This window comes from Trachinotus anak, unplaced genomic scaffold, assembly GCF_046630095.1.
Source record: "Trachinotus anak isolate AG129_WGS33_773 ecotype Australia unplaced genomic scaffold, CSIRO_AGI_Tana_v1 ptg000021l, whole genome shotgun sequence".
NCBI lineage: Eukaryota > Metazoa > Chordata > Actinopteri > Carangiformes > Carangidae > Trachinotus > Trachinotus anak.
Window position 1 is genome coordinate 14,915,956 of NW_027273872.1, and position 17,632 is coordinate 14,933,587.

General features: G+C 43.9%; 1 protein-coding gene across 50 annotated transcripts in view; it reads right to left on the reverse strand.

Moving 5' to 3' along the window:
• Positions 1 to 547: 547 nt before the first annotated feature.
• LOC139606386 (protocadherin gamma-C5-like) overlaps positions 548 to 17,632 on the reverse strand; it is a 276,343-nt gene continuing 259,258 nt past the window's right edge. For 29 of the 50 annotated variants that reach the window (XM_071458548.1, XM_071458554.1, XM_071458538.1 and 26 more), the window contains exons 2-5: positions 8,436 to 8,494; positions 7,360 to 7,413; positions 4,874 to 4,971; positions 548 to 3,276 (exon numbers count right to left, since the gene is read on the reverse strand). In XM_071458548.1, coding sequence (XP_071314649.1) covers positions 2,993 to 3,276; positions 4,874 to 4,971; positions 7,360 to 7,413; positions 8,436 to 8,494 — 495 coding nt within the window. In that variant the 3' untranslated portion in view covers positions 548 to 2,992. Of the gene's footprint in view, positions 3,277 to 4,873; positions 4,972 to 7,359; positions 7,414 to 8,435; positions 8,495 to 13,655; positions 16,423 to 17,632 lie in introns of those variants that run through there. The other 21 variants (XM_071458565.1, XM_071458563.1, XM_071458562.1 and 18 more) reach the window with 6 other exon arrangements.

Genomic DNA, 17,632 nt, shown 5'->3' on the forward strand with positions numbered 1-17,632 from the left:
TGTAATACCATTTTTCCTGCTCAGGATAATCCTTTTATTTAACTCATTTTCTTGCTGCTGTGACGTTTAAATGGGAATTTCAATCAATTAAACTTCATCAAATTATATTTGATATAGTTGTGGATCATTCTATCAACAGAAGTTGCATTACAATAAAGTGCCCCAATTTGTTATTCCCATTTATGTGTAATGAGGGGACAGTATTTAAAAGGGAGCAAAGTCTATGTTCATTTTGAACTAACACTGTCCCTCTTTCGTCTGCCTCACAGAGCTCCTGAAATGGACCAGGACCCGGAGCAAAGCTTCTTGGGAATGCTGCAGCTCCACTGAACGGGGGGTCACACAGTCCAAAAAAAAAAAAAACAGAACAAGAAAGATTCTTAATGCACAGCACACTGGCCCTTACAGCATGTAATGCTCTTCACAGGTGAGTCTTACTGGCAGTGTAAATGATACACAAATTTAACTCAACATAAAGCAGTTGTCTTTAAGTTAATAAGGAGAAATACACATATCAGCAGAAAACAAATGACGCAGACTATATATATTTTTTTTAAATGATTTCAGAATCTTTTTATTTGAAATGTCAGTGTCCAAGAGAAAATAAAACAGCAATATAAATATTAGCATAAAAATAAGAGAGTAACACGGGGGTATAGCGTGGGGGCTAAGCATTTGATAAGAAAGATAATACAGCAGGATAGAGCAGTATTAATTCAGCAGCGGACGGACTTACACATATATAATATTTATAATCATTTGTTCATATGGACAGAAAGAGAATGAGAGGCATTCTTTCACAAATGCACAGGATAAAATCACCGCAAAAGAACATTAAGAGGTTACAGAAGGATAGAAACATTTCCATATTTTTTTGTTTTCTTTACAGGGTGATAAAAGATAGTAGAGAGAAAATGAACACAAAAATATGCGCAACACATATCACAAGTTAACTAGTCTACGTGTGTCACTTTGTTTACTTATCTAAAGTTATCTTTAATTCATTTATTTACACTGAAGAGTTAGTTGGCTTCCATGGTGCTTAGTTACTACATTGCAACACAAACTGTTGAAGAACATCTCAGATTTTTATTCATTATTGATTTTTTTTTTTTAAACTGTGGTTTTCTTATTTTTCTTGAAAAACAAAATGCAACACATTCCAGTAGTAAGCCACGCCTTGTGGAGAGGGACTTTTATTTTGAAAATGCTGGACGTGGTCCCTACTATACAAACAACTGGCTCATACCATCGACAGGACTTAAGTTTATTTACAGTGGGGATAAGCCTCACAGGACCAGGGAGTGGAGGGGAGAGGAGAGTGGTAGAGAGGTTGAGGTTTCCCATTGATTTCAATGGAGGAGGATATTTCAAAGGGCTATCAGGTGGCGTCTCCTCACCAACAGGGACAGCTGTGCTTGGCTCTGTTGACCTCTACCTGGGTCAGTGCATTAGAGAAAGTTTAGGGGGGTGGGTGGGTCAACATTGGTTCCTCTGTACATTCAGTGGGTAGAGCCAAGGGTGTTCCCCACCCCCTTGGTTGATGTAATGGTGCCACCTCAATCTGTTTACCCTTAACCACAACCCCCTCCACTCCCCCCTGACCCAGCCTGCAAGCTGCCTTTTCTCATGCAGTTGTATCTGGCCAGGAGCCTGACAGACAGATGGACGGCAAAGTAAAGACTTCATTTCTTATACAAACAATTCCTCTATGCTATCGAATCATTAACTCCCAAATTAAAGAAAAACGTTACTGTGTCACATCAATAAGTTTCTTCAGCACTTCAGGATAGTGAGGGGAAATACTCTGTTGAGACCCTAGAGGCCTGCAAAGTGTCTAGAAACTCCTAAGCACTTAAGTTTACCACATCTACGTGTTTCCCTAAAGACCAAAGTGATTTGCTACCCCTACATCATCTCAACTTCAGAATACGAACAGTGCATTTCTCTTTGTTTGGCTCTCAATGTGGGGTAGTGAGTGAGGGGAGGACACGAGCTGGGTATGACGAGGGGATGGTAGAGGGTGCAGGACATGTCTGTGCCCATCTGGAGCTGTTATACAAGAAGCCAGTCCCTGCTGCTATACCACCTGCATGGACAGCATGGCTCATGACTCCACGACACAATGCCGGGCCACTCCACCCTCTGCCAGCCCTTCCTCTGGGTGCATGCTCAGGTCATAAAAATAGCGGAAGATTAAAATCTTATCTTTTAAACTATGATTACAAAAGTAATTTTCATTTTGAGTCAAGTTAATGCTACATGTGCATTATATTGACCTGCGATTGGAGGGAGGATAATAGATTCAGGTTTTCCTCCTCTTTGCTTTTGCAATGCATAGTTTGCAACTCTAAACTAGTATATGTGGTTTGAACCTTAAACAGCATGCAGAAGAGTTTGTAATACCTGTCAAACAACAGCCTTATATCCACAGGACTTATGCTTTAAGACCCTGCGAGGCTGACCCTATATAGGAATCTAATGGATGGCAACTAGCGTACTTTACAATAGCTGACTTTCCACCTCAGGGAAAGAGAACAATAACTCCAACATGAAAGACATTAACATTTCATCTCTTAATACATCACTGCGTAAAGCCTTGTCATCCCAGCAAGGTTCGTTACACTGAATCTCTTTGTCCAAGTTCATTTGAGTTTGCCAAAAGAAAAAAAAAAAAAAAATCACAATAACCCCCCATACCCTGCCAAAAATATCTACCAACAAAGATTACATGAGCAATACCAGACCTTTAGCACAGCACAGGTTATGAACATCAGCAACAGCCTTGAACATTCAGATTCTTCAAGACACTCTTTCAAAGAACCATCAACATCGTTCATGCGGCCAAAATTGATTTGCTGTCAATATTTGGACCGTGGCTAGCATGAGTGACAGCGGAGCAGTCAGATACCTAATGGGGGGATATGGGGGGTTGAATTTCTCATCAGATCAAGCCGGGTTTATCTTTCCTCCACCTCTCTCCGTCAGGAATCTACTTCTTCTCCTTCTTGGTGGACTTCTTCTTGGAGGCAGGGGTTTGGGCGGCCTTGGGGGGCTCAGGCTGGGCCGAGGCCTGGGGCGGGGGCAGTGCCTGCTGGGTGGCCTGCTGGGCCGTGGCCTGCTGCTGCTGAGGGTTGGAGGTGAGGGTGGCAGTGCTGCCGGGGATGTAGACGTTCTGGCGGTAATCGGGCACGTGCTGCAGAGTGAACTGGGGACTGTAGCGGGTGCTAAGGCCCATAGTGCCAGGTCCCAGGGTGGCCGTAGCCTCGCTCACTTCTGGGGGGAAGAGAGACAGAGTGGGGGAATAAGGGGTGAGGAGGGAGAAGGAGAGAGGGATGAAACTTGTTAGACAAAAAGAATTTGAAGGTTTTTAGTATGACGGTGTTACACAGGGGCGGTGAAATGAAAACAGGTCGTAAAAAGAGACTACTGTTAAAATTTTTATAAGGGATAAGGTATTTGATTAAAGGGAGATTCAGTGTGAACATTAGATTTCGTTCAAACATGTTCAGGCAAAACATAAGGTTGCAGTAAGCCATCTAAAAAACAAGGGCATGAGTAGAAAAAAATTGGAACATAAGAGGCAGAAAAGACGGTACCACATGGTTCATGGTGTGAAGATTTTTTTGTTTTAACAGCGATGCTGAAACAGTCTCCCCAGCACACTCCTCTGTCTTTCTTTCTTTCTGTCACACATGCCCTGAGTCTGTGTGCGAATGACGTAGCTGCTACGCTCATAATTCTCCCACAGCCCCTGCATTGCAGAGCCAGAGACACAAACGCTCCCTCCCCCCATCCTGTAGTTCCTCTCAGCCTATATAAACATACATTTGGAAAGGAAAACTGATAAGCTAACTGAACTGATTTAATACTGAAAACAGTTTTGGAATACTCTTTCTGTAGGATTTCTCCTGCATCATCCTTATCAACACAGTGACATAACGCATAGAGGAGACATGACCTTCAGTATTTATCACATGCACTGCTTTTTTTATTCCTTCCTGATGACCCTGTTTGTTCTGTCTGACATTGTGCTGACATGCAGGTTACCACTCAGCCTAAGAATTTTTTTCTCTTGGTTCACTCCAAAAGAAAAATTCCACACATCCAGAGAAGTGTCCAAGAGGAGGGCAGGGTGTGTGTGTGATGTGTCATTAGTTAAAATAACAGTGGAAACAATGACTTGACTCTGTCTGGCAATATGTCTTGTTGAGTTTGTCTCTCCACCATTTCTGTGTTGTTTTGCGTTTGCTTGTCACTATATTCAAAGCCACTTTTATGCGTGTTTTTCCACCAATTACCAAGTCTTCCATAGAAACAGCCCAAAGATGAGTCACTGTGTGTGTGTCCCCTCAGTGCTGGTTAGGTAGTCACTGCAGGAGCAGAGGGGCAGGAGAGCAGGAGGAGGAGGAGGAGGACATGTGTTGTGCAATATGTGAATCTTTAGTTGTGTAGGAGCCTGAAGATTGCATATTTCTGAAGTGCTGATGTAGCTCTACAGCCCCCTGCCTCTTATGATAAAACACTGTGCATGTGATCAGTGTGTTTGAGTGGAAACTTGCAACTCTGTCATGTTATTGAATTCAACACATCAACTGTGCTGTTTATCAGAGGAATGGCAGGTAGCTGTTTTCACTGTCTGAATATCATCTGAGGCTTAAATGGACACAGCCACAACATGGAAACATCAATGTGGACAGAGAGGAGTTTATCGATAAGTAAGTCTGGCTTGTTGCCCTCTAAACAAACAGGAACCTAAATAAACCACCACTGCCCACACACACTGGCTGACCTGATGAACGGACAGAAATAGGTTTGGAGAACAGAAGATGAATTGATAGAGAGGAAAATGGTGATGAGGTATAGGACTCACCGTTGGCTGCAGCCATAAGGGCCTGGAGCTGCTCAGCTTCAGTAGGGGGCTGGGGCCAGGGGCCAGTTCCCATGGCAACCTCAGGTCCTCCAGTTGCCCTGTGGCGAAAACAAGACGAGAGCGAATGTAAATACCTGATGGTTTGTCCTGTAGTGTGTGTGTATGTGTGTGTTGTCATTGGGTTGACAGTTGGTGGTTTATGATGTAAAGGCAAAGCAGCTGACGGCGAAGTACACAGCCTGAGGAGAACTCAGCAAAGATAACAGGGAGCATGTAGAGTTTACGGAACAGGGTGTGTCGCAAACAAACACACACTCTCAAACACACTCTTGTAAAGAATGTACAAATGTGTCTGCACACAGACACACACAGTAATAAGCGTGTTCACGCACACACACACACACACACACACACACACACACACACACACACACACACACACACACACAGAGAGTACAACATTCACACTCTCTCCGGTATGACCATGAGCGCTGTGCCGTCTAGTAACTGTGATTAAATATTTAATGATCCCACCTTTAAAGGAAATAGCTGTCTGCATAGTCACACATGCAACGCTCAGTGAGCACTGAACATTTCCATCTGGGCAAACTTCACCTTCAAAGGCTTGTTTATTTAAAGTCTGCAATTTGCATGAGGGGGCAACAAAGGAGAAAGCAGACCTGCGATCTATTATGCTCACCTACTTATTTCCATTCCCACACTTGTGACACACCAACACAAGCTCCACAACTGACAACTAGGTCACAGTACTTTAATCACGGCCCTGCCTCTGTTGTGCTAAATAAAAACTGTAATTTTGGATTTTAATATAGTGACTTTAGTTGGCAGTGAAACTGTGGTATATTACCTTCATGCTACCAGGACACTATGGATGCTGCTTGTTCAGTTGTACTAGTGCAAAAACAACATAGATGGCTTGAACTGCTCTCTCTCTGTCTCTCTCTCAACATGCTGAATTGTGTGTCTGTGTGTATAATAACATTGGTTATTTGACTGTTTTGGGCAACAACAAACCGCCTGAGGGTATTTAGTGGAGGATCATTAATCCACAGTGACACGGGTAAAAGGTTCTGGTGGAGTGTACAGCTACAAAGAGGACAGTCAATGACACATCAGGGATTACAATGACACTGATGTCTTACTTCTAACAAAGTCTGTAGGAAAACATAATGAAAACAAAGTATTTATATCTATAGTGTGTTCAATACATGGGATATAAAAAGGAAAGCCCCCCCATTCTATGTAAAAGCAACTAAAAAAAAAAAAACCTTGGACAAATTGATCTGCTCAAGGGAATTAAGAGAAAGTAAAAGACACAATGAGGGAGAAAAGTGAAAGAGGAATTCTGACACAAAAACTGGGCTCTGTTCAAGAGCAGGTTGCCAGATCACACTGCCAAAACTCTGAAGTGGTTTTCACTTCGGAGCCAGAGAAAGACTGAGGGAGAGAAACATGTACGTCCTGTGCCAGACAGCCAATGAGAAACAGGCTGCGTAAGAGCACGGTCAGTAAAGCCAGGGCAGCCATTTTGTCCCCCTTCACATCAGTAAAGATGAAAAGGAATGCTTCATTTGTTCCAAATTAGCATCTCTCTCTCTCTGCTTATCACATCCTGTGGTTGCGTTAAGCGCTTCCTGTGGTCAGGATTATCACTTCCTGTGGGCAAAATTGTGAACTGTAGAGGGATGTCCTCGGTTGGCCAGACATTGCTATCAATTTTCCTCTGTGACCTTATGCAACATGTTTTATCTCCAAGGATAAGGATAAGGTCCTTGAGCAGAGAACCTTCCAGACACTAACCTCAACCTTACTTCATGCTGATACAGCCAGTACATGCTGAAATCTGTCTCTCCTGCATGTTGACCTCAAGAGCTGAATGTGGAGTAGTGTTTACTCCATGAAGGATTTTTTTTTGCCCGTTAAAAGGCATTTTAAAACAATCAATATGGAACTGCTGTATCCACTGTTTCTGTCTTTTATCATCAGGTGATAAATGGCATGAAAAAGCCACATGTGGTGATGTTGAGCTACAACCATCACAGACACACATCAAAGGCAACACTGCATGGTAAGCCAGTCCCCTAGAGGGAGAGAAAACAAGAGTTCTCAGACTAAAAATGACTATATGTAATAAGCACACATACAAGGCACAGCAAATCTACAAAACACTGCACGCAAACTCAAAAGTGTCACAATCCTTTCTACGCCACAGCAGGCATTGTGGCCTATGCACATCGATCAACAAACCCCATCAAACTTTTAGGGAACAGAAGCTATGGGTTAGGTACATCTACACACAGCACAGCACTCAACTGCAGTGCACTACCTAGAAGATTTTAGCCACTGTCTGCCCTTATCAGTTGATCAGGTCGCTCCTCCACCAAACAGTGACCGCATAAAGCCGAACACTGATCAGCTACTAAGGACAGAAAGGGACCGTACAATGTCTACGTCTAAATTGGTACCTTGTCCCACTCTTCGGCGTCCATCGTATGTGTGTACCGTATGGCATGTGGGGACTAAAAACACAACAAGTTATACAGCCTGAAAGAACCATGTTGAATTGACTGAATGTTGGGGTTAGTGTAAAAAAAAAAAGGAAAATACGGAGAAATTGTGATCAAGATCTCTGTGGAAAATATGTTGAGGCTGTAATATCCATTTAAAATACCAGAGATGGGAAGTTAGTTTTCTTTTTATTGACCACTAACATGAATTGTGTCCAATGTGTCTGTAATCCCGGGGGTCTTCTAAAACTGCAGTGGCTTATGCATGTGTGTGTCTAACATTTTCCTGACTTGGCTCAGTGGGGCTTTTTGCCCCAGCTGATATGTTTCTGTGAGAAGCCTCGACTCACAGGAGGTGTTGTGCAATGACTGTTGTGAAAACTGTTACTGCAGGCACTCCATTTTAGCCCACACGGCATGGGCAAATAGCAGCAAACACACTCACTAAAACACACTACTGAAATAGAGAAACACAATTCATCTGTTGTCATTTGATGGGTAAATTTCAGTCAGCACAACCCCTCAGATGGAAGAAAATGAAGAGAGAGCAAGACACCATCCCATCCCCCCACCAGCTCTGGTCACCGTCCCTCATCAGTAGTACTGAGTGATGGCGCACAGGCTCAGAGAGCGAAGAGAGGCGAGGAACAGGAGGGGAGGGGGAGGGGGAGTGGAAGCTGCGGCAGCCATTTTACAAAGCAGCCTGGAAACAGGCAGAGATGCTCATTCAGGAGTGTAAATCAGGAATCTGAACTCGCAGAGCAGCATCCTGCAGTAAAATGCAGCCATAACTTACATTACCAATATAATACAAAACCAGATTCAGGGGTTGCATTATGATTTCAATATCATTAGGACTATAAAATCAGCACCCAGCAGGCAGTGAGTTCTTATGGCTACAGCACTCACCCCCACCCCATATTTTTTATTCCTTATCCCTCGTCACTCTCTTTGCCTTTACGATAAGCTGCTCTTTTGCATTTTATCAGTGTGTGTGTGTGTGTGTGTGTGTTTGAGTGTGTCAGTTTACTCACCCGCTAGGGCCAGGTCTCTGTCCCTGTGTGAAGCGCCAGTCATTGTTGGGGGGCTTTTGCTGTGAAGAGAACAGAGGATTGCAACATGAAATGTATGTTTCATAGCAACAACAGCAAGAGGTTTTGGAGGTGCACCATTTGGTTCATGAGATGTTGCTTTGCAGTGACACATCAGTGTGTGAAGGTGTTCATGTCTGAGAGTCCTATGTGTCAGTCTGTGATTTAGAAAACTTCTTTTTCAGTAAGGTCAACAAAGGGTTACAGATGGCACAAATATCTGTGTACTCAGGCATCCATGTTGTTCCAAGAGCTGCGGAGCATAAAATGCTGCAGAGCACACACAGACAAACACACAAACTTGGGCTCTGCATATAAAATGGGGCTCAAAACTAAAAACAAAATGCAGATAAAATCAAAAAGAGAACTACACCATCACATAAGTGGGCAGTCAGCTGTACAACAATGTATGGAGCCAGAGGAATGCACCAGTGCAGCCAGAAGCTGAATTAGACTTCCAGAGGACGTGCATCTAAAAGGGATTCTCACACTGGGAGATGATACACAGAAAGATCCGTCTAAAATCCAGAATTTAGCAGAGCACAAGTGAGAAAAAAAAAAGCAGGCAAAACAAAACTATGACACTCGCCCGTATATGCGACCCGTGCTGAAAAGACTTTTGAAAAGACAGATTGATTATTTTCCCACACTGCTAAGCGAGTAACTACAGGGCTGTTATAACATTCTTTTACTAAATGCAGAGGGCAGAGAGGGTCCTTGAAAGATGATAGTTTGTTATTTTGATGCCAAAACTTCACATAGATAGGGCTACAATGGGAGATCAGCAGGGATAAAAGCCTCTCTCATCTCTATATGTCTCTGCTGCTCTCTATTAATGTCCTCCAGCCCATTGCACTCTTGTCCATCTCTACCTCACTCGCCATGTCACCATGTCTTTTCCATCTCTCTAGCTCTCTCCCTCTCTCTCAGGCTCTCTTGCTGTGCAGTGATGCGGTGAATAGACCCTTGGCTTGCCTCCAGATTCTGCCGCCTAATCGACACAAGAGCTCCCCGGAGAGAGAGGCCAGCAGGATGATGTGCTGCATTATTAAAAGAGCTGTTCTACCCGAGGGAATCATCGAAAGAGGCAAGGCAGCAGGAGAGAGAACAGAGAGAGAAAAATCCCAGAAAAATCCCTATAACAGGTGACTCTCATGACTGGAGTAGCTATTAGAATATAGGTAAATAAAGAGAAAATGCACCAATGAATGGGAACTCAATGAATACACAAAAAGAACAAAAGGCAAATGTGGGTTGTTGAAACAAGTGAAATAGGAAATAGGGTTCAGCATCCACAAAGAAAAAACAAGTCACTGCCACCACGCAAAAAGAGAAATAAAGAGAACTCAACAGCAACTTAGGGGAGTGAAAGAAACTACTGTGGTTCATTGAATGTCAGTGGATTCAATTTCAGTGTTGTCGACAAGAGTCTGTTTCACCCTGATCAGTCAACACAATCAGTTAAGTCTTCAACACTTGTGGAAAAAAGAGAAAAAGAGAAGACAAGTCTGCTTGCCCTTTCATAACAAACTGCAATGCCAGAACTCACAAGTTGGTATTATTACAACATGAAATCATAGTGGATGAGGATGAGAGGAGGAGGATGCAATTGAACTCTTATCCTCCTTCAGTGCAGAGCTTGGTCGATGTGGAGAGTCTAAAAATGGACTCAGATGAGTATATGTGCGTGGGCATGCTAAGTCTGTCTGAGTTCTGGTAGGGGAAGAAAAAGATCGGCACTGAGTGGAGGCAAACATCCGCAGAGAGGCCCAGCGTTCCAGCTGTGTGACTTGTTCTCACCACAGACACATTCACAGACAGACTTGACATTTCCAAGGTCAGATCCCACTCTATGTATGTGGAGTAAAGGGTAACAGCCTCTGTGCTGGAATATTGGGCCTCACTGCTGGCTTAAGTTTAACAGCTTGGCTGCACATACACATCACAAGCAGACAGGTGATATTCATAGGAATGCAATTCTCTTCTGCTCAAGTAAAAACTCAGTAAAAAAAAAAATAGATTGAATTCTAAACACTAAACCAAACCAAACCAAACCAAACCACAAACAGTTAAATAGTTGCTGATAGTTTATCCAACAACAGTTGCCAGGGAAAACAAATCCCAAGCCAGGTTTAATGACATGCAGGGATCAAAATCTAATTGACTTTAGCTCCAATTATCTGAGCATCTTTAGCTTGTTTCTTGTGCTTGTTTCTTTATTACATTATCTCTGAAGTGAGTTGATGATGGGATGAAGCTATTAAAAATGCCAAGATGGTTTTTTGTCATAGCCCAAGTTAAATTTAAAGGCAGGAGAGAGAAAGTCAGACAGACTACCAGACAGGCTCGGCCAGTGTAGAGAGATGAAGGGCTTACAGTTCTGTGGGCCTCAATTCTCATCCAACAGAGAGACTCTCATACCAGCCTCGAAGCTTAACTCACTGTCAGTCTGCTTCCCTTACATCTTGAAGTTGTACCAAAAAGCTTTGAGGGATCTCCAGGTGAATTACAACCTGACTGGGCTCCTTAGCTACTGCACCATACTGTATGTCAGTTCAAGCATTATCATCTTCAGAGATGAGCTGGAGATTCATTATGTGAGAACAACAGGGGGTATATGCTTGACCTATCTGGACTCCACCCAGCATGTGAATGTTAACTTTGCGAAAGCATCAGGTTTACTAATTAACCACTTCTGTATCGTAATACACAAATATTTATCCTGGTGGACAAAAATCAATATAATATCACCTGGTCCACCTGGTGCTCTTTGTAGAAGATCCAGTTTCCCAACACGCACACAAATTGTATTGGTGTTAAAAGAACCATGGCTGGGCTGCACCTGGTGCTCTGTCTGAAAAGAGGAAGCCGTTTCTATTCTGTTGCTCTGATAATCTTTAGCACACACCACAACATATAACCTTCAGGACATAGACACAGACACAGTCACTGCCTCATGCTGTTTCCCAGAATTCTCACATTTTTGCCAAAGGCAGTGCTCTTTAATGCTAGGCCACGGTTAGGCCAGTGGAAATCAGGATGTTTAACCTCTAAATTGCTGGATCCATTACACCGTTAGTTCACTATAAGGGAAAGTGTTAGCACTGACACGAGAGAAAAACTGAATGTGTAGTGCTTGATTTTAAAACAAACATCATGACTCAACAGACAAAACCCTTGGGGACAGTTTTACTGAACCGCAAGAACCAGTTTGTCACATGTGCAGCTTTATTGTCCATAAAAAAAGTATATTTACAACACACTCGACCTAACTCTATGCACGTGCCAACCCTTATAAACTCACACAGACTCAAAGACCGAAAAACTAACTCGCGGTCATAGGAAAGTTCCGATAATGAGAAAAGTGATAAACTGAAAAGATAAAGGAGTCAAATGATAACACACAACTGACTTAGTGAGTCAAACTCATCCTAAGCCAAAACTCTCCATTGATCCTGCAACTATTGTTTTTTTAAGACGAAGATTCACATGTTATGGGGCAATTGGAAGCAATCACCTTTTAATTTATTTGCCAGTGCTTCAGGGAAGAAAAACCTTCAATACAATTTTCCCCAAACTTTCTGTGTTAGCACATGGTTAAAGTGAGTGTGCCAAAGCAGCACACGGCAAATGAGCAGAGGATACAAAGGAGGGCAGTGGGAAGGCCCCAGGGTCCTGCTAAAATTACACACTACTGGAGGGCTCCTCGTGCCTGATGCTTTTAACACACAATCCCACGCACAAGCACATAAACACTCACAGTGATGGCTGCTGCTCTAAAGCCATTACAGCCTGTGCCGTCTGTTGCTGTGGCACATGTGTGTAAAGCCATCCTTCCTCTGCCTTTATCTATCCCTCTACCTCTTTTCCTCTGTTGTCCTCATTGCACACGTGTCACCAGAGCAGGGAGACAGATGGTACGCTGCTGACCTCAGGGACAACCTAATTCAGCGTGGAGAGAGAGTCTGTGTAATACAGACTGATGACAAACAGGAGAATTTAATGATATTAAAGGGGAAAACATCCTGTTGTGTGGAGAAGAAATAACTACCATCAAAATAGCTACATGTTTAATATAATATCATTAACTCTACATTAAACATGAGATGACTGAGGATGAAAAACTTTTTTTTCACTGAATTTCCTGAAAATGACTCATCCTGGGGAGAGCACTGTCAGCCATCTTCTCTCCCAGGCGGTGCCTCCTTCACATGAAACCACTAAACGGGTTATGTGTGCATGTGATTATTGGTTAGCTTTCCTTGACACCCAACTCTGAACATGTAGAAAGAAGGATCTAAAAATGAAAATTAGAAAAGGCTGCACAGTGAGAACAGCCTCAGTCATGTGATGCTGAGTCCTGGAACCAATCACCAAAAGTTCAGAGGACAACAGGAAGTCGAGGGTCAGGCCACTGACCCCATGAATTCCTGTTTTTCAGCTACCGCTTTATTCTTTGACTCTTTCCCCCCACCCCTCTTACCATTTACTTCCTTGGCCCTTTTCCTCTCCTTCAACCCCTCCAATCTCTCCCTCTGTCATCCTGTTCCCCTCTGTCTCCCAGCCATTCCACTGAGCCAACACTGCAGGATCTATTTTCATCTGTTTGTCTCCTCCTCTCCATCTGTTAGAAGCACTTATGTCTCCCCTTTTCCCCTTTGCCATTTCTTCAGCTATCTTCTTTCAGCCTCCATCTCTCTATCTGCACCTCTCTCATCCATAAAGGACAGTTCTTCTCTGCCAGTTTAGTTTTTGAAAGTCAGAGATAGTGACCATGTTTCCTAGCATTAGGTCAGATTAAATATTAAGCGCCCAAACCTCTAGGAGGAGAACAAAGCTCTTAGAGCTTTTTCACCATGTAGGAAGATGGATACTCCTGCTCAAACCAATGTGGTTCCAGACAAAATACTGCAGAGCTACGTGCTGCTGAGGAAATCTAGGTTATTATTCTACTGTCAGGAGTCGAAGCGTCAAAACAATGTTACTAACCTACAACCTTTACAGATGTACCATTACAATATCAAAACTGCATATGAAACAAATGTTTAAGATACTTATGCATCTCCAAAACCCGTAAATCCATACTGAAACACCAGTATTGGTCTTATACCACCATGGCATATTCCACCAATGCTATTCCAGCTCTCTCACTTGAGCCCTCACCTCACTGGCTGAGTTCATAAGGTGCTTCCTGCTGAGTGTCATGTTGAGTGTGTTGTTGTGACTCAGCATGGGTGTCTTCATAAATACAAAGTCACTTCGGCTGGATATGGTGGAATAGCAGGGCCTGTAAGTGCGTGTGTGTGGCTCCTGGGGGCCTCCCACAACTTCCATATAACGTATGGGACCATCAGTGTTGAGCTGCAGGTGCAGGTCCTTGCTGGGCCTCTGATGGTAGCGGCTGGACCTGTGACGACCGTAGCAGCAGCAGTCAGAGCCCCCCAGGCCTGGGCCACGGTGCCTTAGGCAGCGTACCATGAGGATGACAAAGGTGATAAAGGAAACAGCCGACACACAGGCTAGAGAGATGATGAGGTACAGGGTGATGTCCGACATCCCAGTATGGTGGTAGAAGGGTGTGTGGCGAGGCCTTGCTGGAGCATTGTTGGCTGTGCCCTTCTCATCCACAGTTACTGTAATGTTCACAGAACTGGACTTTGGTGGGTCACCATTGTCCTGAATGATGACCATAATGTCATAAGCTGAGCCCCCTTCCTCCTCAGCCCACTTGTGGGCCGTGCGGAGCTCCCCAGTGTTTGCCCCAATACGGAACATGCCAGCATTTGGTCCAGGGGCGATGGAGTAAAACAGCCATGCATTGTGCCCACTGTCTGCATCCACCCCTACAAGTTTACTTATGAAGTGCCCTGGGCCGGCAGATGGGGGCACAGTGAGCTGTAATTCTTTGTCTTTTGGGTAAGAGGGGTGTACTATCACTGGTGCATTGTCATTCACATCCACCACAAACACATGCACAGTGACGTTGGCTGTCCGAGAGGGCACCCCAGCATCCCGGGCCTGCACCTCAATACGGAAAGCGTTAAGCTGTTCATGATCCAGAGAGCGCATGCTGTAGATGTGGCCACTCTCTGGGTTAATGTAGACATAGGAAGAAATAGGTGAGCCCTGGACCATGCTGGTAAGGATGGAGTAGGAGATGCGAGCATTGTCGCCGAGGTCTGGGTCAGTGGCTGAAACAGCAGCGATGGGGGCACTGGGAGCATTGTTCTCTGGGATGTCCACAGAGTATGAAGGCTGAGAGAAGGTGGGAGCGTTGTCGTTTACATCAGAGAGCTTTACCACAAAGGTAGTTTGAGAGGAAAGGCGAGGGGAGCCAGCATCAGTGGCCCTGATGACCACTGTGTACTCTGGGACAGTCTCACGGTCCAGGTTGCCCGCAGTGATCAGGCTGTAATGCTTGTCAAAGGTTGAAATAAGTTTGAATGGTAAACCTGGTTGGACAGTTAATGTAACCTTCCCATTCTCACCAGAGTCCAGGTCCCGTGCACTTATGAGCGCTATCACTGTCTCTGGTGCCGAGTCCTCTCTGATGGGACTGGTCAGTGATGTCAGCGTCACCTCTGGTGCGTTGTCATTCACATCAATGATGTCCACGATGACGTTACAGGAGCCCTCCATAGCAGGAGAGCCACCATCTCTGGCCTGCACTGTGATGTGATATGCACTGGCTTTCTCATGATCCACATCACCCTTCACACGGATCTCCCCACTTTTAGAATCCACACTGAAAAGTCTGAGAACCCGTTCCGGTGTATATTTACTAAACAGAAAAGATATTTCTCCGTTGTTACCCGAATCCACGTCAGTTGCGTTCAGTTTCGTTACTAAAGTGCCCTGTGCAACATTTTCTAATAGCCTAACTTTCTTCACTGGTTCGTCAAAGACGGGCGCATTGTCATTTACATCCAGAATTTTAATGAGCAGCAGTGTGGAGCCAGATTTCTCAGGCTGACCCCCATCAACAGCAGTGAGCAACAGGCGAAACTTGGCCTGCGTCTCCCTGTCCAAAGGTTTGTCCACCACTAGCTCTGGAAATTTGCTGCCGTCACTTTTACTTTCCACATTCAAAGTAAAGAAGTCATTTGCTGCAAGATGGTAAGTGCGTAACGAGTTGGTACCCACGTCTGGGTCGTGTGCGCTCTCCAAACGGAACCTTGTGCCCGGCGTAGCCGCCTCCGATATTTCCAAAGAAATGTTGCTGGTTGAAAACTGCGGTGCATTGTCATTCACATCCAGAATGTCCACCACGACGCGATGAATTTCTAAAGGATCCTCCAGAAGTATTTGAAGATGTAGTGAACATGCTGAACTTAGTTCGCACATTTGCTCCCTGTCAATAATTTGTTTAATGACCAAATCGCCGGTCGCCTGCTTTACCTCAAAGTACTGCGTTGTGGACTCCGAGACCACCCGCAACCTCCTCTGATCAATCCGCTGAGCAGTGAGACTCAAATCTTTAGCGATATTCCCAACGACAGAGCCCGGGCTTAGTTCCTCCGACACGGAATAGCTGAGCTGAGCGGACGCACAGGAGAGGCAAGCGAGATAAAAGCAAATCCTCCACAGCCTCCCTGCTCCAGAGCGCTTCCTCTGCCTGGCGTCCATTGTGCTGCGCTCCGAGGATCGGGGATTGGGAAAGTTTCTAACTTCGTCTTTCACCGTAACGTATCCATAGTGGTATTAAAACGAGGCTGCCAGGCTCGATGGTAAACATTTCCGTTTTAAAAACAGAGCGATGGGAAGTTTTGATGTGATCATGACGGCCGACTTTAAAAAGAAAACGAGGACAAAAATCAAAGTATTTTCCGTCTCCCCTGAAACTCTGTGCTCTATCTCCAGCGCCTCACTCCCCTCATGGGCGGGGAGAGGCCACAGAGGCCTTCCCCCTCTTTGGAAGACAGGGCTGGACCAGTGCTGTCACACAGCTCTCTCTCTCTCTCTCTCTCTCTCTCTCTCTCTCTCTCTCTCTCTCTCTCTCTCTCTCTCTCTTTCTCTCTCTCTCACACACACACAGTTAAAACTTTGCAGTGCCTCCGCTTCCACTGACCAGCGTGTAGGCTATCTACTTCACTTTCATTTCAAAAGTTTGAGAGGACAAAAACTTGAGTTGGAATATGTTATGGCTGTGCAAATCAATTTCTCAACCCCCCCCCCCCCCCCCAAAAAAAAAAAAAAGTGGGCTGCTGATGTCCTCTTATTGTTACACATTAGGGGAAAATCTCTCACATGGCCTCAGTGAGAGCTCCTCATGTCAAGACAAAACGGTATATCAACAGCTGTTTTTTTTTTTTTCAGCGCTGCTATTTTTATCCGCAGGGGGGCACACTTTCCAAAATGTTTTTTTCTTAGCCTAAGTCCATATCAAAGGAAAGTTGTAATGGGGATTATAACTGCATTATAACTTTCAGCCGTTCTATAAAGTATTTAAAAGTACATACAGCTATAAAAATGCCTGCAATTTGAAGATGCAGGACACAGAGCCTGAATGACTTTTGTCGAGACGAAAAAGCAATGTTATGGTATGCCTATAACTATATACTATAACTATAATATGAAAGAAGGTAAGAAAAAAAAAAAGACTTATCTCCTTTGACCTGGACATTTAAACTGAAAATGAATATTTTTATTCTTACATGAAGAAATGCAAGATGAAATTGATATTATGTTTTAGTTAAGCTATACAATCATCCATCCAAATAACAGTATCACATTATACTTCTATAGCTATTGCCATGACCAAAGTTTTATTATTTAACTTTTATTAAAGCTATTGTGACATGATATGAAATTTTCCTTTAAATCGACGGATTTGTTAAAGTGATTAAAATATATCATAATTTAAAAAGTACGTGATAATTGCCAGTAGGCTACAGGAGGGCTGGAAGTATCACATAGGCCTATTTGTACAGTTAACAAAAACAAAAAAGGGCTTTGTCACATAGTTAATGAGCAACAGTTGTAAACACTGATGGTGAAGGTGGGCTAGCCCTGCAAACTTTGGCAGAGAATTTGTGCCATTTGGTTTTCGTTATAGAGATCAAGCAAAGAGGTGCTAAAATGAAATCGCTGAAAATCGCTAATGGATCTAAAAACAAAACAATCACAACAAACAGCAACAA